The sequence below is a fragment of the Phoenix dactylifera genome, unplaced genomic scaffold (assembly GCF_009389715.1).
Source record: "Phoenix dactylifera cultivar Barhee BC4 unplaced genomic scaffold, palm_55x_up_171113_PBpolish2nd_filt_p 000112F, whole genome shotgun sequence".
NCBI lineage: Eukaryota > Viridiplantae > Streptophyta > Magnoliopsida > Arecales > Arecaceae > Phoenix > Phoenix dactylifera.
In genome coordinates this window covers 472,965-495,230 of record NW_024067684.1, presented here as the reverse complement: position 1 = coordinate 495,230, position 22,266 = coordinate 472,965, and the positions used below count along the sequence as shown (strand labels likewise).

General features: G+C 36.7%; 3 protein-coding genes across 7 annotated transcripts in view; 1 reads left to right on the top strand and 2 right to left on the bottom strand.

The window, feature by feature from the left end:
- The first annotated feature begins 851 nt into the window (after positions 1-851).
- LOC103699020 (60S acidic ribosomal protein P2-like) lies at positions 852-4,791 on the top strand. The gene is made up of 4 exons (XM_008781061.3): positions 852-989; positions 3,034-3,122; positions 3,548-3,780; positions 4,462-4,791. Exons 2-4 carry the CDS (start codon positions 3,035-3,037, stop codon positions 4,486-4,488), a joined length of 348 nt encoding a protein of 115 aa, XP_008779283.2. The 5' UTR covers positions 852-989; position 3,034; the 3' UTR covers positions 4,489-4,791.
- Positions 4,792-7,657: 2,866 nt separating this feature from the next.
- LOC103715398 (monodehydroascorbate reductase 3, cytosolic) lies at positions 7,658-13,389 on the bottom strand. Its single transcript, XM_008803011.4, has 10 exons — positions 13,233-13,389; positions 12,747-12,818; positions 11,204-11,255; positions 10,512-10,592; positions 9,818-9,936; positions 9,379-9,598; positions 8,958-9,076; positions 8,729-8,854; positions 8,323-8,463; positions 7,658-8,199 (listed from the first exon to the last, which is right to left on the bottom strand). Exons 1-10 carry the CDS (start codon positions 13,281-13,283, stop codon positions 7,876-7,878), a joined length of 1,305 nt encoding a protein of 434 aa, XP_008801233.2. The 5' UTR covers positions 13,284-13,389; the 3' UTR covers positions 7,658-7,875.
- Positions 13,390-19,887: 6,498 nt separating this feature from the next.
- The window catches only part of LOC103715399 (peptidyl-prolyl cis-trans isomerase CYP71), a 28,449-nt gene continuing 26,070 nt past the window's right edge, over positions 19,888-22,266 (bottom strand). For 4 of the 5 annotated variants that reach the window (XR_605378.4, XR_605379.4, XM_008803012.4 and 1 more), the window contains one exon: positions 19,888-20,450. The gene's annotated coding sequence lies outside the window, so the exon portion shown is untranslated. The remainder of the gene's footprint in view (positions 20,451-22,266) is intronic. The other variant, XM_008803014.4, reaches the window with a different exon arrangement.

Below are 22,266 nucleotides of genomic sequence, written 5' to 3'. Positions count from 1 at the left end.
CATCCATTTCTTTAATATTTATAAAGGTTCATCAAGAAATCTACATCGTGCAAAAAAATCCAAAACTGGATTGCCAACATATGCAGCTATCTAGAACCTAGCTTTAGTATAAGTCAGTTGAGCTCCTTCCCTCCTCCAATTGCACCAGCAACAAAGCAATCAATGATTAACTAAATTAAAGATGTACTCCTCAGATTTCAAGGTGAATGAATGCAATTTCTGAGGAGGTCCATAGCCTTCTTTCCTTCTCTTTGATGAATGGAAAGCCTGGTGTGACAAATCCAAGTCATATGTACATAACAATGATCTCTCCCTCAAGAATTAGTCGGATCCAGATGACATAGCAATCCACTTGCTTCTCAACTGCTGAAGCTCCAAATCCAAAACAAGCACCCGAGACGCTGTCACCAAAGAAGACGCGAAGCAGGATCGCTAAATCTTTCCACACTGATGGTCGCCCAAAAAGATGAATCCCCATAACAGCAGTTATGGTTGAAGAATTCCATCAAACACTCTCTAAACCAGGTGCATGAATCACACCACTCTCAGCATATAAATAAACCAATAATTACTCATGAAGCCACTAAGAAACCTAATTCAATTCGAATCAATCAGATGCCAGCTTTGCGTGGGCCATCATCAAATACTCGGATGAATGAGGAGCTGCTGCTGCTTACTTTGTGGCTCTCAGGCATTTTGTTTGGCATTCTCTGGGTTCAAATATCGTTCGCCTCCAACTTTCTCGTCCAATTGTCCAATTGGGCCGGAGCTGGACCCCGCTTGGACCGGTCCACGAAACGGCCCAACTCACTGATCAGGTAACGTCCGTTGATGAATCAACGGTCAGGGATTTCAAAATCTGGACCACCAAAAACCCTAGAGAGATCATCGTAAACCCTCCAATCCGTATATATACACCATAGAGGGGCTTCCCCTTCCCTCTGAAAACCCTAGAGCGGCAGGCCTCGTGTCCGATCAGCCCTTGGGAGGTATTCTTACTTCTCCTTTTCTTGTCTTCTATAACCTTCGATCAGAGTAGCAAATCTTGAATTTTATAGTTGAATCTGTGCACAGAAGCAAATCATGTTGAGATATTGGAAATATCATAGTATGGTCTGTTTTGATTTGATGCGAATCCATGTTTATTTCAACGCAATAGATTCTAGTTTTATCTATACATTGTTGCTTCAAAACTAATAATCTAGTAAACATGTTTCGTAGTATTATTCTGAAACAACTCTTTCTGTAATTTATACTTCTAGTTGGCAGTTTTAACCATGGCATTCATTGTTGTGCTGTCCTGGCATTAGCTATTCAGCATGATAAGAATCTGTTGCTACTCTTGATCCCTAATCAATTTTATTTGGAAAGTATGTTAGCTTGGAAAAAAAGAAAAAAAAACAGTGAAGGATTCATCTGAGATTATGGTATGATAGGTGCTAAATTCTGACAATTTAGACCATGCGTTGCTAGGACAATGAAGCATGTGTAACAATGTCACCTACCAAAAATAATTACATGGGTTAGCTTGAGGACTGTATCTTGTATACTTATACATGTATTGGGTCATTGAATGCTGGCAGGTGAGGCGTGACATCTTGGTTCTAGTGGTTGCAGTTTGCGGGGTGTTTAATTATGAGTGCAAAGCAAGTTTCAGAGGAGGCATTTAAATTCTACTTTACTTGATGTTCATTGCTGTTCTTTTACTAGCTATGTAGATGGAGATATGGTTCTTCAATCCAAATTGACATCTGATGGATACCTGAAGTCATTGATATCCTATCTAATCAAAAGGCATAAGATTATTATAAACAAAAAAAAAGGGATGATGTCGAAAATTCTTGTAAATATTTACATGATAAGGAGTCAGCATTATGTAAATTAGAACATTGATAATATGTTGGTGCTTGAAAATAGGTTGAGAAATTGATTTTTGTGGACATGAGAATGTTAGTGAAACCATGGAAAGTACAATATGCAACACTATATAAATGCATCATCTTGTTGGTGAACTGAAAATTGTAGTCGCTTTTCTCCGTCAATGTGTCTAATATCATATCTGACCAGCAATTCTATTTGAGAATTTGGATTGTTCAATAATAATGATACGAAACATTGAAAGATGACCAATAGCTGGTATTGTCAGTTGAGGATCAAGGTATGGAGAACCTACTTTTTCTTTCTTCCTTTATACTGAGCAATAAGGATTTAAAACATTAACATGCACAAAATAGGCCATTGGGCAATATGATCAGCAGAATATGTCAAGGGTTTGAAAGGGGTCTGAGTGATGTATTAGTAAACTTTTATTGAATGTGAAGGGTGATGGAGCAACACACACAAAGGAAAATCCTTATGGCTGAGTTGATTTTTACTGCTTGTAGTCAAACTGGTATTAACTCCACATTGTATATAATTACTGATGCTGCATATGTTTTTGAAGCTGATCATGTAGTTGTCAACATATATTATAGTTGATACAGATAGTTGTTTGATGAAACTTGGCAAGTAGAATCTATTCTCTTTTCTTAAAACTGTTATGATGCTCTTATATCCCCACTGTGAAGGCTGGGAACTTTTGTTGCCCTTGAATCTATGAGATGATCGATTTTGTTCTTGAATATTCACTTATTCACGAATAATGGCTCTTCTTGAATCTATGATGCACACAGTAAAACCTTCTGCCATCTATTTTAGGATTGATATGATGCTGTATGTCATATTTCACATCGAAAACTATGTCCTCATATATTTAGGGTAATGTTTCTGGGACTAATAGATTCTTTTCTTTTTGCATAACATGTGTCTAATTTATCCTATCTCTGTTTCTTTTCTCTTCTTACTTTCCTCTGATGAAGTTTGACGCAATTGGTTCCAGAGTGCCAGTTAATTTGCAATTGTCTTTTCCATGGTTTTTGTGTAGCCTTCTTCTGACTGCTTGGTTTTGAGGATGTTGGGAAGAATGTCTCAACTAGTTCGTATTATGTTGGATTTGTGAATTGTATTTCAATCTCATGGGCTTATCATGTTCAGGATGAAGGTGATTGCTGCTTATTTACTTGCTGTTCTGGGTGGGAATAACAATCCATCTTCTGATGATCTCAAGGATATCCTAGGATCAGGTATGTGTTGTTTCTTGGTCCTTCTGGTTCCTTCTTCTAGCTATTTTGAGTTATTAGAGTCCCTCATGATGATTCACTGATTCCATTTCTTTTGTTATATATGTTATATTGCTCAATCAGATGTTACTCGATTTATATAATAGATAGTCTCAAGGTATTGTTACTTTAAAGTCATGAATTAGCTTTGATCTTCTGTACTAGTCTGTTGTACAGTTCTGGGTGAGAATAACATAATCCCTAGTACCTTTGTAACAAATATATCCAAGTTCCTAGCTGGCCCTCATGTCTCAAGCAATTTTTGTGATAAAATCTTCTGCAAAATATATTATGTAGGGGAGAGCTCTCAAATCTGGACTTCAGAATTATTTGTCTAGCCTGAAATTTTCCTGCTCGATCAACTGAATGTTTTCCCTTATGGTTGACAGTTGGAGTTGAAGCCGGTGATGATAGGATTGAGTTCCTCTTATCTGAAGTTAAAGGTAAAGACATAACAGAACTAGTTGCATGCGGGAGGGAGAAATATGCCTCAGTCCCTTCTGGTGCTGGTGCCATGGCGGTGGCAGCACCTAGTGGAGGTGGTGGTGGTGCTGCAGCAGCTCCTGCTGCAGCAGAGCCCAAAAAGGAAGAGAAAGTAGAAGAGAAGGAAGAATCAGATGACGTAAGTGTTGGTATATGATACTCTGTCATATTCTTAGAATGCGGGTATAATTCATCACATCCATTTATGTCTTTTATATCCCTGAGGTACCAAACATGTCTGCCTATCCCCAAGGTATCGAACATGTCTTCCTTTTATATTTAGGTTTGGCCTTCTTAGATGCCACAAAGGCCATGCCATAACCTGCTCTTATATGTATTATAGTGGATTAGACATGTCCTTTAAGAGTAATGCCAAGCCTAGCTTGTCTTAAGGTATCTGGATGCACATGACGTGGAACTCCTCTACCTTTTTAAGTATTGCACACTCTGTCAGGTCCTATCCAACAGCCGCATAGGCAGAATTGCATGTGCTTTTTATATCAAAAAGGAAGGAGTTGTTTAGTCCAGTAAACCTATCCATAAAACATTATTGCCAGTTGCGGTACAGAAGAGATTTCTGGCAAACAAGTAATCTGGATGGATATGATGGGCTGAACAACTTCTTTGCTGTCCGGGATAAAATAAGCAAACATCTGGCCCACCTCCCTAGTGCTGGCGCACAGCTGATATTTGATATGTCAAAAATCAACAGCAGCTTCCTACTTTTCTTCAATATTGCCATTATTTGAAATTGATCCCTGACTAAATCTTTACTAGATTATGCCTGATTCTTTTTTTTTTTTTTCCTCATTTGCTGCAGGATATGGGCTTCAGTTTGTTTGATTGAGTGGTTCAGCTATTACATTTTCATTTTGCAGCCTTCTTGATCATCTAACCTGCAAGATTGCAAAGACTTATAGAACTTGAATTTAGATCTTTCATTCATTCTTCTCAAAACAATGAGGAGTCATATGCTTTAGTATTTTGAGCTGTTTTTTATTCCCTTGCTGTAATCAGTAAAATGGAACTTGTAGGATTTCCTTTAAATGTGCATTGTCATTTATTTAATCTGTTTGACTGCTTAGATTGAATTTTGCAACTAGTTACCCTTGACAATATAGTGTTGGATATGATGATTTGACCATCTCCATACTTTGTCTGAATTCATTTGTTTTTGCTTGGTATTTTATCATTGAGCAGGAAGAAATACCAAATTGTGGAAAAGGATTAGCTAATTAAGGAGCAGCTCCACGTAGTATAGAACTAAGTATGCTTGCATGGGTCCTTGCATACCAACCCTGGCATATTTGTTGGGACAGGTCCGAATCCGGTCAAATCCAATAACACCCACCACGACTAGCCATGCTCAATCCCAAAAGAGCTCATGCTGCAACATTTCCTACATAGTCATTAGCCAGCTTTATTTTGATTCCATTTGTAATGATTTAGGATCTTATCTAGAAAGGCTAGTCAAAAGGTGTTGTTTGGATTTTTCTTAGTCCTTTTGAAGTATCCAAAACTTGTCCAGCGTGCAACCAATGTTAAAACAAAACACATCTGCACTGATCCTCATAGAACTCTCACTTGCAGGAGGTTGTTCAATTTCAATGAATTGAGTTATCTTGAATTGCAAACGGGCTGGGAAACCATGCTTCTGCTCATGTGCAGGAGGATGTTCAATCTCCATGATCTTGATTTATGCCTTTTATAGAAACAAGGCTCTCTGGTAGTTCTATTGACAGATAGTACAGACACCTCAACATGAGGTGGAAAATAAAAGCTATTCCCTCTCGTGGCATTCATGGGGGTTGATTTCAATCTAGAAGTTGAATTTAGGGGAAACTGATTTTGTTTTTGCTTTTAATCAAATTTATGTTTTTTTTTTCTTTGCAAAGCTTAATCACTTGGATCCTTGGTGAGGTTTATGCAAGTACTTCAGCCTGCAGCATAAAGAGCTGTGGCAAAAGCCAGCCGAGTCAGTCAGCCTTTGTTTATAGACTCTAATTTCTGGAGACTTCAACTGCATATTTTAAGCTAGGGAGAAATGAGGTTTAAGGTCAGTTGGGAGCACAGAATGTCATTGATTTTCTTCATAGTAATGAACTAACTATTTTAGGCTACTATAGGCCAAAATTTACGTGGTGTAATGATAGGGATTGGAATGCTAGAATCTGGGGAGATTAGACTTGGAGTGGCTAATAATGGATGGCTGAATAGTTTTCCAGAAGCCAGAATGCATCACTTGAACAGAGTGCGTTCAGATCATTGTCCTTTGCTGACTGCAATGGAGAATAAGATTGTTGTTAACTCCCTCTTTCAGTTTGAAAATTCTTGGATGCAAATTCAAGTTTCCCAGGAAGTAATTAACTGAGCATGGAGCAAAAGATTTACTAGTTCCCCAAGTTTTTAGGTAACTAAAAGTTGAAGGCTACAAAGTATGTGCTCCAAACTTGGAACAGAGCATGTGTTAAGCAACTTAACGAGGAAATAAGAGCTGGAAGGTTACAGCCCTCAGCTTCAGCAATTGGAATCTCTATTCAACATGCATTATCTGCAGAAAATCTTGTTATTCTCAAAAGCTACATTACAGAGTAATGCCTACAATAGATCTTTTGGAGATAGAAATTTATTAATATGAAACTAATATCAATACTAAATACTGTAAGTGATCTAATCCTACAGAATGGTGAATGGAACATCACTCTTATGCATCAATATTTTCCTGAGCAAATTGTCCACTCCATTATTTATACCCCTCAATCATCCACTCAAGATGCTGACCATATGTTGGAGTGAGAGTTTCAAAACAAAAGTGAATATAACAGCTACTACAGCTTCTGATGATTTACATCAAAAAAAAAAAGTTCTGATAACTTCAAGTAGATTTGGATGCTCAAGGTGCATCCTAGAATCAAGACTTGTATGGAGGATGAACTGGGAAAAAAAATTCCTTGCAATTCCATTCTGTGGCCGAGGGATGATCCATTCTTCAACTTGCTAGGGATACAATGGAGTCAAAGATGTCAATCACGCTATATTTACCTAGCATTCTTCTAGACAATTATGGAATCTCATCCATCAGATGGGGGCCTTCAATCAATACCTGGTTGGATGCTAAACATTGTCTTAACCAACACTTAATATGAGCATGGCAGATTCAAACTCCACTCCAGCATACATCTATGGCATTGTTGGAACTGCAGAAACAAAGTGATCATTCATGGTGAGAAGCAATTGCCATCACAGATATTTTGGTCAGCCTTTGCATAGGCGAGTATCAAAGTGCCAACAGGGAAGATATCTTGATGTAGAACGGAGCTTCAGGTGCCCGGGATCTGGAGTTCCAGCCCTTATCCCATCCTCATCCTCGTGTTCATTGGTGCCTCCGACAACCAGAAAACATCAAGGTGAACTTTGATAGTTCACTCAAGCAAAAATCAGCTGGTGCATATCATATACATTTGATTGAATAAAAACTAGAAGAATGCACAATGATGAAAAGGATTTGGAGCCTTGTTCTGAAACAGAGTCCCATTGTCACCTAGATTTGACTTCTGCAGTCCAAAGCCTTCTTCCCTAATTATGTCTGCTAAAAGCTGCAAGGCTTCACTTGTGGATATCTTATTAAAGCTGTTATAGGATTGCAAGCACATCTGTTTTTATGAGAATATTTGGGATGTTAAAAAGTAGTGCCCAAAAATGGATCATATATATATAAGAGCAATGCTTATAAGATAAAATTCAATTTAACAATTTTAATTGCATTTTCCCAAGTTTTCACTTTAGACCAAAAGAACTGCATTTTATAGTCTTGTACCAGTTCAAACTTAGAAGATGGTATATAGTATATCACAGCCATGGTCTAAGGATCTAAATAGACATCCTATCTTTGACCAGTAATAGCAATTTATAGAAAAAAATATTAAAATGTGGAGGAATATTTACCCCGCACTCCATTAAAACATAGAGAACCTGCTACGAGTTAGAAAGTCAATAAAAATAGATTGAGAAAGGTATTGACAAATAAAATTATTAGGGAATCAGTTTAACTGAAGGTCCACCAAAGAGGTGGCAACATTGAAAGTTTATAGGTGGTCCACACCAAAGACACAGCAACATTGTTATTTTAAGTTCATAGACACTAACTCAACCACCATCAAGTTGACAATCTATCAGAAAAGAAAATGCAATTGCCGACCATACAGACTGCCCAATTTCCAGCTCAACTCTGGAATTAGATCTTACATGCAAATGTAATACCCTCCTTTGTCAGTTGTTCAAGGTCTCCTGCTGGTGGCTGAACCCTTGCTACCTTGGCTATGGCCTTGTTTTCCTCTGCAGATCCGCCTTCCAGAAAAGTTCCTACCACCTTCCCATCTTTGATCCAGTAAGAACCAAACTTTGGCTTAGCTGATGCAGGGTCATTGTCGCCAAAGAGAACAGTATCTCCAACACTGTCTCCATAGAATTGCCATGACAAATCAAAGGCACGAGAGTAGAAAAATGGAAGGTAGTCATATTCCTCAATGTCTTTTCCTTCTTCGCTTGCCTTGATTGCCTGACAGTGCGGCAAAATCAGAAACTTAGCAAACCACCCAATTTACATGCATTGCAGTCATTACAATTAATTGAAACTCAGCTAATATATATATATATATATACACACTGGAAAAGTGATTACCTTAATAGCTTGTTCGGCCGATTTTCTCGCATGATCAACATGCTCCACTCTCCTTATATCGTTGTACAGTTTCATGGGGAAGGTTGCTACATCTCCTACAGCATATACCCCAGGAATACTTGTTCTAAAGAAACCATCAGTCTGCAACCAAAAAGGACAGCTAAAGCTTTTTTCACATCAAGACTAAAATCAATCCCAACAAGTGGCTAGATAGATTATGGACCAACACTTTCCACATATTGATATTTTTCATATTTCTAATATATTTGCTAGCTTCTTTCTGCTATTTTTATGGAAACATTTCTCGTTGGATAACAAACTTCATGACAACAAGGATGGACAGAAAGGGGAAGGGGGAAAAAAAAAAGATGCTTCTAAGGTAGAATTCAAAGGAGAGATTTTTTACCTTGATTCCACCTTTCTCCTCAACAAGTTGGCCCTTAAAAAGTGCAGTGAGAGGTCTTCCACCAACACCAACAACTACAATATCAGCATCAAGCACTCTTCCATCCTTCAACTTCACTGCTGTTACCTGATCAATATAAACCATGCAGTCACATAATGATACAGAAAGTGTATATATGTCCAAAGAAACATTGTACAAGTAAAGGTTTGAATAAGGTCAAGTAACTTACATCGCCATTGGCATTAGAGTCAAATCCAACAGCAACTGTGCCCTTAATTATTTTGATTCCCTTATTTGCATAATAACCCTCATAGAAAGCAGCAATACCTGATGTGAAAAGGCGAGGCACTGCAAGAAACAAGGGATGATGAGGAATTGAGGATATTCAAGTATGCAAGGATCCCACAGCTAGAACACGACATGGCTTTAACTAAACAACTTTTTTCTTTTTATAGTGATGTAACCTTAGATCTTCAATTTACCAAATAATTTTGATAATTAGGGAGCTGTCTATTTGCAATCCCAATATTTGTCATTTTATTCATAATTATATACAACTTAATTAACTGATTTTGGTGAATGGAAGAACTGGTGATGTAACTTCTATATGTATGATAAAATTCATGTGGTGGAAGCAAAATGAAACTTACTGCACCATGGTTCAGGGTACACCATTGTGACATCCAAATTGTTAATCCTCAATGCAGAGCCAAGTTCAAGACCAATGTATCCTCCTCCCACAATCACAGCCTTTCCATTCTTCTTTGCCTGTATTGCTGCCACAAGCTTATCGGCATCATCAATCTCCCTCAGATAAAATATATTATTAGCATCTGCTCCTTGAACACCAAAGTCAGAGAGCCTTATAACCTGCATAAGGAAAAAATCTACCTCAACATCAAGGAATGCCATGCTTTAGTGCTTTGACTATAGAACAGAATTTTAAATACTAAAGAACCTTAGGTCATAGAGACAAACAGCAGTAGAGGCATGCCAGATTAATATTATATAATCTCATTCCATGATTAAGAATTGACATGGTATAAAGATTTCATTTTTAATTTCACATTTTATTGTCTACTAACGCACAGTGGAACCAGTAGCAATGATCAAAATATCATATGTGAACGTGGCACCAGCAGCACTTGTTAGAGTCTTTGAAGTAACGTCTGCTTTCACGATTTCCATGCTGAGTATCAGCTCTATGCCTGCAATGACAAATATATTACAGTAAACAATCTGAGTTAGAATTAAAGTAAGAATTAACTTCCCATCTAAAGCTGGTTGCAATTTTAGGAACCATATAAAACAAGCAAATTAATTTAAGTATGTAGAACCATATAACCACAATTGAAATGTCAATTGAAAACCATTGCTCAAGGCAATAAAGGTATAACGAGAACAAATAAGACCACATTTTTTTTGGAACGGGTATTGTACAAATAACTATACAGTACAACTGATCTAACTAGCAGACAGGAAAGTTAACATGTTCCTCTGACTTCCTAAGGAAAACAACCTTCGGATATGCTCATCTATACATCTGATCATGTACTTCAAGGAAACCATATCTTTTATTTATATATAGTTGTCAATGATTGAACGTGTAGCATTCTTATCTTTCTATTGGCAACAAGACTACTGATATATAAGTAGCTAAACACAAGCAAGAATATTATATGCACACGCACCTCAGCTACCATCTCTGTTCTCAAATGTCCATACGCTACACTCATCTTAAACTATAGCTAGCAAAATAAAAAAATAAGAAAGCAAGATTCACCTTTTTCTGTATACCATTCAGGAAGTAGTCTTTCTCCCCCGCTTCCAACACATACATGAAAACCTGGGAGCCTTGCAGCGCCTGCAAATTAGAAACAATATAAATGTAAATACAGGAACTAAAAAGCATTCAGGGAAAACTGGTTGCTATTAAAAGAGCCTTTAGTTGTTTTAATAGCCAGAACAACTTATATCAAAGACAATGTGACTGATAAGGACCAACTAACAAGTAATTATGCAGAGACTAACAGTTATGCATGCAGTTACAACTGCTCCTGGATGTAATTATTTTAACGTATCTCTCAGAGTGGCAATAATAGGAAGACATTGAACAGGTTGCATCAACGATTATAATGATTACCACATTTGAACACAATAACAAATACAAATCAACCAAATAATGGGATAGAAATTTCCAATATTTAACTGCAAATATGCTTCAACATGGAACATATTTGACAGTAAACTTGACAATATGTAAAGCTAAATAAACTGATAAATGACACCAATCTTCAATATGGTTGGAATATGGTTTTTAAAAAGGAAATACTAAAAATATTTTTGGTGCAATCCACAAGTTAAATAGCTGGATTTCACAGATAAGAGTCATATATGTGAAAGTAAATGAATGAACAGTCATGCATGCACAGATGGATATTATCAACCATTTTGAGAATATGTTGCATGACCTACCTTGAGGAAAAAGGTAACCCTTGCTAAGTGCTGGACGCTCGTAAGGAGCCACCTGAAATATAGTCTTGTTAAGAAATATGTGCCTTATGAATATGCAGAACAAAAATGAAGATGTCCATAGAGAGCAACTATATAAAAAATTGCCAATAATTCACACAAGATCTACTTAATACAACATAATTTATACATGAAAATTGGCAATGATCAGGATGGACTGTAGTGAAGCATGTTATATCATCCCTGTGAAACGAATGTGAAACAATCCACTTTTATGGCAAGAGTCTCTGACTTTCTAAAACTCAAGACAAAAAATATTCAAAGAACCAAATGAAATTGTCAGACATCTGATATCAAAGTTCATGATAGCATCACCACATCTTATTGTTCTGAATTGCAAAACAATATAGAGGGACTGTTATTGTATATAACTAGGAACTTTCGAATTATAGAATTATACATATTCACCAGTTCAAGTACTTGGCCTGGTTTGTTGACGATAATCGTCATGTACTATAACCAAAATAGATGAATAATACCAGAAAGAAAGTAAAGGGCGAACTGAAAGGAATTCAAGCATGCAAAGTGATGATGAACAAAAGCTCTTAGTACTGATGTTATGTTCCAAGTTTCATCTGAAGCAGATCGCTACTCCTTTCTAGAAAATATGAATTCAACGAGATGTCTCTCTAGGTTACAAACGACTTTGCCTTTTGCTTAAAAATAAGAGCTAACAAAGGATCTTTCCATGGCTTAAGGAATTTTACAAAGTCAAAAGAGAATAAACAGGATTCGATCAATCGATTATAATTACTTTCCCGACTCCTGAGAATATAAGACAACAGCAACCACCTCAGCATTTAGGGAGAATGTAGTGCCATGAGATGAAGGTTGTATGCAATATGCTCCACCACTAACCTAACAATACATTTAGACATGCAAAGCAAGAACTTTTGCAAATACAAAGTTATTTTTATCAATCTCATAGCTTCCTGACAGAATCTGAGATTGAAGGAACGGGATCGGACCAACAAGAATATGGAACATTTACAACCGTTAACAAAAATTATCAAGCACACAATTCTGAATTTCCTCAGAACTGTGTATCTGCGAGAGAGGCATTTGCAGCACAACTGATTTTACGGATTCGTAGCCATTATTCTTTTGGTCAAGCCATCAAATAGGGGAAGGGAAAAGCAAAAACAATGACATCAGAAAATATGATGAAGATAACTGGAAAATAGAGCATGATTTTTTTTTATTGAACCAACATAAGGTCAAACTGTTCATACCCTGTAACATATTACATAAGAAACCATTAAAACAGCAAAAGAGCTATTGACTCCACCTTTTATAGATCCAAGTAAACATGACCAAAACCTTAAAAAGAATAATCAATTATTGCAACACAATAAAACAAGGAACTTACAGATTCGGAGTTATATAATAAATGCGACACGAACAAATAGACCATCACTTGCAGTAATCTAGAAACAACTGAGACATCTAATAATCAAAAATAAAAATAAAAAAAATAAAACCATACCGCCTCCTTTGATATGATCGCCAGCTCTCCTGGCTTGACTCCTTGCTTTGCGAACTCCCTGGCCGCATAACCCTGCAAATACACAACACAGAAAACATGATTTTCGGCATATAAGAAAAGAAGACAGCAAAGAATCCATTACTGGAAACCGTAATCCCATCTACCCCAGTGTAGTCGAGTAATTAATCACCCGGATCTCAAGCAAGTTGAAGAAGAAAAAAATCTAAACTAACAACAGTCTCAAATTCTCAAAAGCATCCTAAACTAGCAAAAGTAAGAGCCCCTCAGATCAGAGAAGACCGTCAATCATCAAGAAACTTTCAAATCCACGCATAATCAAAAATCGATACACATGTGAGAGACTGAAACGCCAATCGCATCACTAACAATCTCTCAAAAACAAGACGAAAAGAATGAAAAATTATAGGAAGCATCGGATCAGGAGATCGGGGAAAAGGAGTCGAGGAAGAGGAGATCCAAACCCACCGCTGCCACACCGCCGCCGAGGATCACGTACTTGAAGTGCTTCGCCGCCATGGATCGGTCGATTTCGTCGTAGATGAGAGAACTGAATGAAATAGAAGAGAGGAGAAGGGGAGGGGGCAAGGGATTATTTATTGGAGCGGGGTGAGAGGGCGTCCGAATTGGCTGGGATGGTCGGAGGAAAGCAAGCGGAAGTGGTAAACCATAGACTCCACGTGTCGCACGCTGAACCGTCCATCACCGATGATGACTCGCCGGCCACGATTGCTTCCAAAAAAACAATGACGTGGACAATTATGAGACGAGAGCTATCAACATACCATTTGTTCTTTTTTTTTCTTTGTTTTTTTTTTCTTCTAAAACTGATACGAATACAACTAAAAAAGCCAAAAAATAACAAGTTCCAAAGTGCAATGGACAGCTTCCTCTCCTCCAACAAAAGAGTATCCTTTTTAAATTTCTTGACCAATGAGAGATTGCTTAAGAGCTCATGGCTCGAGGCTACGAATCGAAAGTGAGAAAATAGGGTTCTTCTAGAGGCCATATCAAGATTGTAGGTGCAAGACTAAATCTCGAACAAGAAGATGAGGTGTGAACTTTTATTTTCTAGTTCTTTTCTTCAGAATTTTTATTTCTAGTTTGATCTTGTTAACTTCTGATTTGAATTTTAATTTGGTTTGTGCTTTTTATTGTCCTAGTTTGATCTTGTACAGGTTAAAAATTTCTTTAGGATTTTTTACCTACATTAGATTAGTTGTTGTCAAGCAACAATGCACCTGAAGATTTGTTACCCATTTTACCTAGACAAAAAGGGGAAGAAAGAGTGTCATTATCTTGGCCAAATCAAGCAGCTGCATTAGATGTCACCTCTCAAATCAAGCAGCTGCAAGCAGAGGTATGGTATGTCATTATCTTGGCCAGCCAAAATTCTAACATGCGCCAGGCATTGCCTCATGTTCCTATGATCACTATTGTGGGACTTCAACAAACTAGGTCTTTTAGATCCTACATGAAGGGAACCATGAAGACAAACATCTCCTTACATGTTGGCTATCCATGGAGCAGCAAATAGGACTAGAGGTGGATTAGATTAACCCAGTTTTGATTTAAGATCAATCCCCATAAAATAATAAAATTTAATTCAAATCAAAGCTACTTGGATTGGGCATGGATCAAATTGACCCTATGTAGATATGGATTATATTTGGAACATTAAGTACCTCAATTCAGACTTGAATCAATTTCACCACCCTTGTGGGATCTAAAAAATTACTTATAGTAATCACTTCTATTCAATTAGTCATTAAATTATAATCTACATATGCTTGTGCCCCATATATGATGCGAATTGCTGATCATGTCTATATGCATTTAATTGTTATTTTCAATTCATTACATATTTAAATTTAATTAAATAAATAATATGTTTACAACTATTGTGATTTGTGTTTGGGTTACTTCTGATTTGGTTTAAACTAAAAAAATCTAATGGATTATCAAAATTTGAATGTTAATCTGGTTTAATTAGAATGGCAATGGATCAGGCTTGGATTCAATTATTTATATGATCGGAATACAGATTCCATTTGGAGTTTGCCAATTCCAATTCCAACCCAATCCGCTATGCAGCCTTAGCAAGCAATTACTGCTTGATGATTAATTGGTTACATATTAATAAGCAATTGTCAAAAAGATTCCCAATAATTCCATTCCCAAGGATGAGCTACTTCCATTGAGAGAGGGCTTGACACGATTGATAGGATGAGGACTGGAAATTGAGTTCCCTATCAAAATGTAGAGAATGCACAAGTATGTAGTTTTCCTACCCAACTCTTTCCCATAGAGGAAACCAGCATCTTGTTTAAAGTTTTCCATCTTCCGAAGTCTGAACTACAAAACACACAAATGCCGACTTCATATGATCTAGTCTAATTCTTTTCTTTTTTGGAAAAAAAAATAACGGAACCTAACCATCACTATTTCATTTAGGAAGGAGATGATCAAACAGGAGTCCAAGAAAGTGGAATGCTAAGTTATGGATGTATTGCTATAAAAAAAAAAAAATCCGGTTACACCTCTTGATACGTTCAGCCATTTTTCCAAAGGAATTCAACGGCCAGTTGGTGGTGGGAGCGTATTAGGTTACATTGTCGGCGTAGCTTTCATTTCTTTTGGTAATTAAATCAAAAGTTAATATATAATATTTTTTGATGCAACGGCTGCCTACACAGCTCTAATATGAGTATAAGTAATAGAGTCAAAAGAAAGAAGATGGCGTAGAGGTGCGGAGTACCTACTCGGGCTCAGAATAACTCCTATATTTATTGATGCTATTATTTTGCCGGCGCTACGTATGTCAGCCATGACATGGGCTCTTAGCGAGCAGGTCAAAAGTCTGTATGAAAGAACTCTCTCTATCTTTTGACCATAGCTAACTAGTCCAAATTACTAACGTCTCTACTCCATTTGGTCAACCTGTCGGAAAGGAAAATCTTTGGGACATTGAGCCAAACAGTATTTTGATTCCGTTTATGAGGTCCACTTTTCAAATAAAAGAACTAATATTATTTAATAATTATATTTATATTGTGTATAATAGTTATATTACTATAATTTATTATATTTAATAAAAATATTAATATTTAGAAATTAAAATTTATAAGTAGTTAATAAGTAAAGGAATGTAGAATAAATAAAATAGGCATACCTATTAATCTTTCTGGATATTTGGCAGCATTTTTTCTTTTTATTTTTAAAAATAAAATTATAAAAATCTAAGTAAAATTTACCTAGTGCTATTATTTGTTTCTATTTTTAAAATTTATTTTTACTATCTATATAAAAATAAAAGTAAAGAATTCTTTCTTTATCTTTTTCAAAAATATAAAACTCATATCTTTTATCTTCTCCATACAAAAATCATATGGGTCAAGCACTTTGGAATATCATATAGAACGAAACTCCTATTTTGCCACGTTTCTTCTAACGCCATCTTAAAGAGGACACCCAAAAGTCAAATAGCAACAAGACTCCTACTAACGGAGTCTGTTAATGCGATAACTTAAAAAACAAAAAGAAAATGCGCCAAGAAAGATCATCTACTAAGAGAGACCATCTGTATCTTTTTTTTTTTCCTCATCAAGCCTCTCCATCTATTTTTTCCTTATCAAGCCGTCTATCACATCCGTGAGGGTTTCCTTCTTCTCCTAAGTCCCTTTTTCCTTGTCCAAATTCTCCTGTCCTTTTTTGGATCTTTGCAACTAAGAGTTTATAGAATCTAAAAAATGATATGTATATAATTTCTTATGTTAAACAAAGCTAAGAAACTGTGTACCGATACCGATGAATGTTATTGTTTAAAAAGTATGTATTAATTACTTGGTGTATATCACTTACATGCTTAGTGTATATCACTTGACCATATAGTGTGTACTGGTAAAAAATATGTTCTGAAAAATATGTATCAATTTACCTGAATATATGTATTAAATTACTGCTAAGTCTATATCAAATAAACTTGCAGTATATATCAGAAAATTGATGAGTGTGTATCACCAACTATATAGTGTATACTAGTGAATATGATATTATAAAAACTGCATATCAATTTCTTAGAGATGTGTATTGGGTTACTAGATGACTAATTTGCTAAGTATGTATCATCTGACCATGTACTATATACTGGTAAATACCATGTTCTAGAAACTATGTGTCGATTTTTCATATGTATTAGCTTGCTAAATGATCAATTTGCTTGGTGTGTATTACTTGGCCATCTAGTATATATATCGATAAAAAGCATATTTTGGAAAACGAGGAAGAAAGAAGATGCCATGCACGATTTTCTTTTTTTTTTATTTTTTAATCATGAGACTAACAAGTTTATTAGTAGGACTTTATGACTTTTAGATTTCTTCTTTAAGATAGGCACTAGAGAAAGCATGGCAAAATAAAAAGCATGCTCCATATTTTCTTCTTTGGTGCTCGTTCCATATGACTTTTGTTCATCTCCACCACCTATACCACCTTCATTGTCACTATCATTGCTGTGAATTGCTACTATCGTTGTCTCCACCACCATTACCACCATTATTGTCGCCACTATCTTGGTTTGGGATAAAAGGGAACTATTGGTTCAGGAGAAAAGGGATGATATCTTGGTTCGGATGAGACTTCTTCTAAGGCAGATGAAAGGGCAGATGGGGATTCATATGCCCTATCTGACTTTCCCGAGCTTCTTCCTTCCCCACCCATTTTCTAGTTTAGTAGTCCACCGCCACCATCTTTGCCACTGCCACCGCCACCGCCATCATGGAACTACCATTATTGCCGTTGGTGCCAACTTTTCTCCGGTACCAATGCTACTATTGCTGCCATTGCTGCTTCCACCATCTTCTTCCATCAAACAGTCATCACTCTAGGATCTCCGCCTCACCATTACTATTATTGCTACCAGTGCCCATCGTTGGTGCCTCTACCGTCACCACCACTACTAATACACATCATTAGTGCGCTCGTTATTACTACCACAATCACCATCCATTTCAATCTTCAGGTCAAAACACCTTTTTCACTGGACTAGCTGAAAGTACAAAACGGTAAAAATCGAATTATGAAAATATGAAGCACTCCACAACAGCAGCTGAGTGCTCATGCAACCCCTATTAGCAAGGAAACTACCAATGCGATTGCTCTCATAAAGAATATCGACAGGTGGTAAGTGAAGCACCCGCCTGACTCAGCATGCAGATATCTAGCAGGTTAAGGGCTGGGATAAGCATGCAGATACCTGTTACGAGAACAATTAGGAAAAGGGCATCATAATCGGCTAGAAAGGAAAATTGAGAAAACTCAACCGGTTATCCTCTGCATCATTTACTAGTTGACTTTTAGATCCTAGGATCCTGATGCCAGTAAAACACGTCAAACAAAAAAATAAAATAAAAAATAAAAAAAGGGAAGGAAATCTGTTGGTTGTATCACTCTCTTTCATACTCTCGCATCAAAACACCATTACTTTTTGAAAATAAATAAATAAATGAATTTAAATAATAGTCATCAGCCATCAGTTTTTTGATTAAGACGGCGATTATATAAATGAGAATGATGGATGCCATTTATTATATGTCAGGATTGCAAAAAATTATTTTATTTTAGCTAGTAGTGATATGACGAAATTACATCATTAGTTTTCTTTTATTTGTTTTTTTATTTTCATTAAAATGGCAGGTGACACCTATTACAACCATCATAATTTGTTTTCAAAATAATTTTGTTGTAGATATATTTGGGTGAATAATAGGGATTGCAACCTGATATACTGTTTTTCCCATGTTTGAGAAGTAAATTTCAATGCGGATGCTGAAGGTAGGTTTCCTATTATTTGGTTTCTCATTCAAACTGAAGGTCAACTAATCAACATCTGTCCTTCCGGCCGGTTGCCGAGCTTTTTCAACCAAATAAAAGATAAAAGATTAAACACTTATTTGAATAATCCAGCGGCAATAGGCTAGCTCAAATCATGGGGGATGGGGGGGAAAAATCTTCATGGATTTCTTTTTTTGGTTCCTGCAGGCCACAGAATGGAACTTTGGAGAGAGACAAGCCAACTGGCTCGATTCCTACAAAAACACCGGCATACACATTAACTAGAATGCAAGTTCTATGCATCCTAACCTCATCACAAGTAGGAATAGAACACCTAACTACACAAACAAAAAGAGCCCTAGCACTGCATAGTCATCTTGATTTAAACACGCATGCAGAGTTCTCTTTTTTTTTTTTTTGCTGTGTTGAATGAATGAAGCCCTGTTCATTATGCAAAGTCAAACATATAATTTATAAGGTCTATTCTTGCTTGTAGTTTATTTAAGCTCTAAATAATTATGAAGCAGGCACATCATTCACCGAATCACTTACATGAGAACCGAATTACCACGTCACCCAGTGTTTCTAGACCAAACTATGAGAGACCAAATGAATCACAAAGGAATGCCATACTTGCTGTGATCATCTTGCACCTTTTTTGTCAACCATGACTTGAGCATGCTTATAACCGGTCAAGTTTTCCTCAAACTCTCTCCAGCCTTCTGACAAATAAATTATTACCATGCCTTGACAACTGCTGTTTGATTTATTCGACATAAGTATCCATAATGAGCCTCATTCTGAATTATTTCTGTTTCTAATTAATTTTTCAAGAATCATAATAAAAAGAATAGGGATTTTGCAAAGGATGACCCATCAGTTACGAAAAAAATGCAGAGATGATTCTAAATATCATTTGCCATGTTCAATGCCTGTCATGACCATACAATCACAATCCAAATCCATCTGCTGAGCTTTGGATTAGCGTCGTCAACCAGAGGTTGGGCTACAACAGGTTAAAGGGATTCGTTTTACCTGGATCAAGCAGTAGATACCAAAAACAAAGCATAGCCACTCCCAGATGCTAGAATCTGCAAGGTCTAACTGATACCCTCTGAAATATTTTCAAGAATTATCAGCTAAACATCAGAACGAAGCATGCAGCTTTCACGAGCATGACAAATAAACAATCCACCGGACCAACCATTTGGGTTCCTTGGTTTCATATGTCAATTAGCATTCTCAACATACCATGAATTCCTAGGCTAGATTATAATGTATTATTAACAGATTTTTTTTTCTGAGCATAAAAAATTATAATATTTTATTTTAACAGAAATTTGTCCTCACAAGTCCCTGCACAACATTTTTTTAAAGATAAATCTTCACTGTCATACAAATAATTATATTTAATTGCTTGTCATAGAAGATGTTTTTCATGTTTATTTGTAAGATTTCATCCTTCAAGCAGAACCTTCCACATTACCACCAGAATGATGTGCTATTTGCTAGTGTCAGATGTGGATTTGAGAAGATAGCTGCAGGATTGAAAACACACATAGAAACAATGCAGCAGGAGAGATAAATACCCTAATAAAAACAACAAATGCCTCGTAAAATGCCAACTGAATGCCCAGGTCCTCACACTTCTCCAGTAATTAATATCATATCAGCCGAATTCTGCATCATATATGTATCCACCACCGGACAGAATTCATCAGATATTACCGCAAAATACTGAGGGTGGCGCTGATAGATTCATGTCATAAAATCACAGCCGGTTTCATAATCCTCCTCCATGTTGCAAGCAGACTACTACAATTAGCAAAAGCTCAGTGGGGCTCAAAATGTCTCCTATAGTAAAACAAATAAACAGAAAAACTTAACAACTTGGCAGATGCTTGTATACCAAAATAAAACATGATCCAGAAGAAATAAATTCAAAATCCATATGTTAGCAGCAAGTTGTTTAACATTTACTTCACTCATTTTTGGACTTAACAAGAAATGTAGTATTTGACCGTTTTGCAGTTTAGTCTCTGTTGGCTTCTAGTTAGTGCCATTTACTGTAGCACTTTTGCCGACACGTCTTAAAATGGTATTGCCTAGAATGCAAAACTTCAGTATTAGCAATGGACTTCATTAAGAATATATAGATCAGCAAAACCAGAAACTGAGCCATCTCCTAATCTTGTCATTTCTAATCACTAGGTGTGTGTCACTCAAGTGTACTGAATTTTAGGTGAAAGCACTGCATTACCATCTCCTTCAGATGCAGTACCGCCCTAGACAGTCAAACAGAGCTAGACCAACAAGCTCTCAAATATAATTATTTTCCTTGCCAATCCTCTAGCAGATATTCATAAGTAGCAGCTGATAATACTGAGTTTTGGACAACATTTCAGCTTCAATCCTATGCCTTGCTTTAATTGTCAATCCCATGAGAGGTAAAGAAAACCACTCCAATACACCCTCATTAGTAAATGTGGACCACCACTGCTTTATAAAGACAAAGTTACATGTATAATATTATTTTAAGCATACACTATGGTGAATTTTAGGTGCTCCCAAAATCCTAATTTCATCATTTTATAGACTTTGGGTGAAAGCGATCCTTCACCATCTATTTGGGTCTTGATGTCCCCCAAGTCAAAAGTTAAAACAAGGTTATGCCAACAAGCTATCAAACTCAACTAATACCCTTGCCCATCTGGTTATGTGGATGCTACTCTAAATTTTGGACACCACTTCGGATTTGATGCTATGCCTAAAAATCATCCTCACTTCTATGAGTCCTTAGATCAATAAAAGAAAAAAAATGCTCAATATACTGCCTATTTACCTGCCCTCCACAACACTGCTTTATGAAGACACAGTAACGTGTATGATACTTTTAATTGAACATTTATTGGCGTTTAGGTACTCTTAAAATCATAAGCTCAATTTCCTGACCTGTAGGCATATCTCAGTCATGTTAATTACATCAGGTGAAAGGAATCCATCACCAGCCTAGGATTTAGTACCAGCCTAGTCAAAAGAGGATTAGACTTGATAAAATGGTTAAGCATCATGCTTGCTCCCATGCATGCTCTGGGGGAAATCACTCCATATGCCCTCATTAGGATCGCCTGTCCACCACAACACTGCTCTATAAAGCTTCATTGAGATCTACAACAATTTTAATCATGAACCACCCTTCCATTAAAACTCTTATCAATTTACCAGATGTAATTGACTAGCACTGTAACAACCTTATTGGTGCAGCTATAGTAAGAAAAAGGCTTGGCCATTCTAGTCAAGGGGAGAGGAGCAGGAGGGGACATAACCCTAGCTTTGGAGAAATGTATATATCCTCTGATCCCACTCACCATCCCTTTGTGCACCCTTCAGTTGGATCGAGGCATCTCCCTACTTTCAATCATGTACTCCCTTGATGTCCCACCCAAATCAGCTATCCAAGCCAATGGCCCACCATATGACCCACACCAAATCCAAATCCTTGTGGATGCAATAGTAAAAGAAAAGAACGAAAAAGCGCTTTCAAGTTAAAAATAACTCCATAGCCTCTACTTCCTCTCTCCTAATTCTTGAAGGCATTTACCTATGAAGCTTCTCTCTCCAAGAAAGCCTCACTTTAGACCCCAAGTGCCTTAATCGAGCTCTCTCAACA

What these genes read in the sequence shown, in the direction of transcription:
- LOC103699020 (XM_008781061.3), top strand. Translation starts at nt 3,035, where the DNA reads ATGAAGGTGATTGCTGCTTATTTACTTGCTGTTCTGGGTGGGAATAAC. An exon ending in CAAGGATATCCTAGGATCAG is followed by an intron (nt 3,123 to 3,547) that starts GTATGTGTTGTT and finishes TATGGTTGACAG; the next exon opens with TTGGAGTTGAAGCCGGTGAT. An exon ending in AGAAGGAAGAATCAGATGAC is followed by an intron (nt 3,781 to 4,461) that starts GTAAGTGTTGGT and finishes CATTTGCTGCAG; the next exon opens with GATATGGGCTTCAGTTTGTT.
- LOC103715398 (XM_008803011.4), bottom strand. Translation starts at nt 13,283, where the DNA reads ATGGCGGCGAAGCACTTCAAGTACGTGATCCTCGGCGGCGGTGTGGCA. An exon ending in TCGGCGGCGGTGTGGCAGCG is followed by an intron (nt 12,819 to 13,232) that starts GTGGGTTTGGAT and finishes GTGTATTTGCAG; the next exon opens with GGTTATGCGGCCAGGGAGTT. An exon ending in CGGCCGAACAAGCTATTAAG is followed by an intron (nt 8,200 to 8,322) that starts GTAATCACTTTT and finishes CCGCACTGTCAG; the next exon opens with GCAATCAAGGCAAGCGAAGA.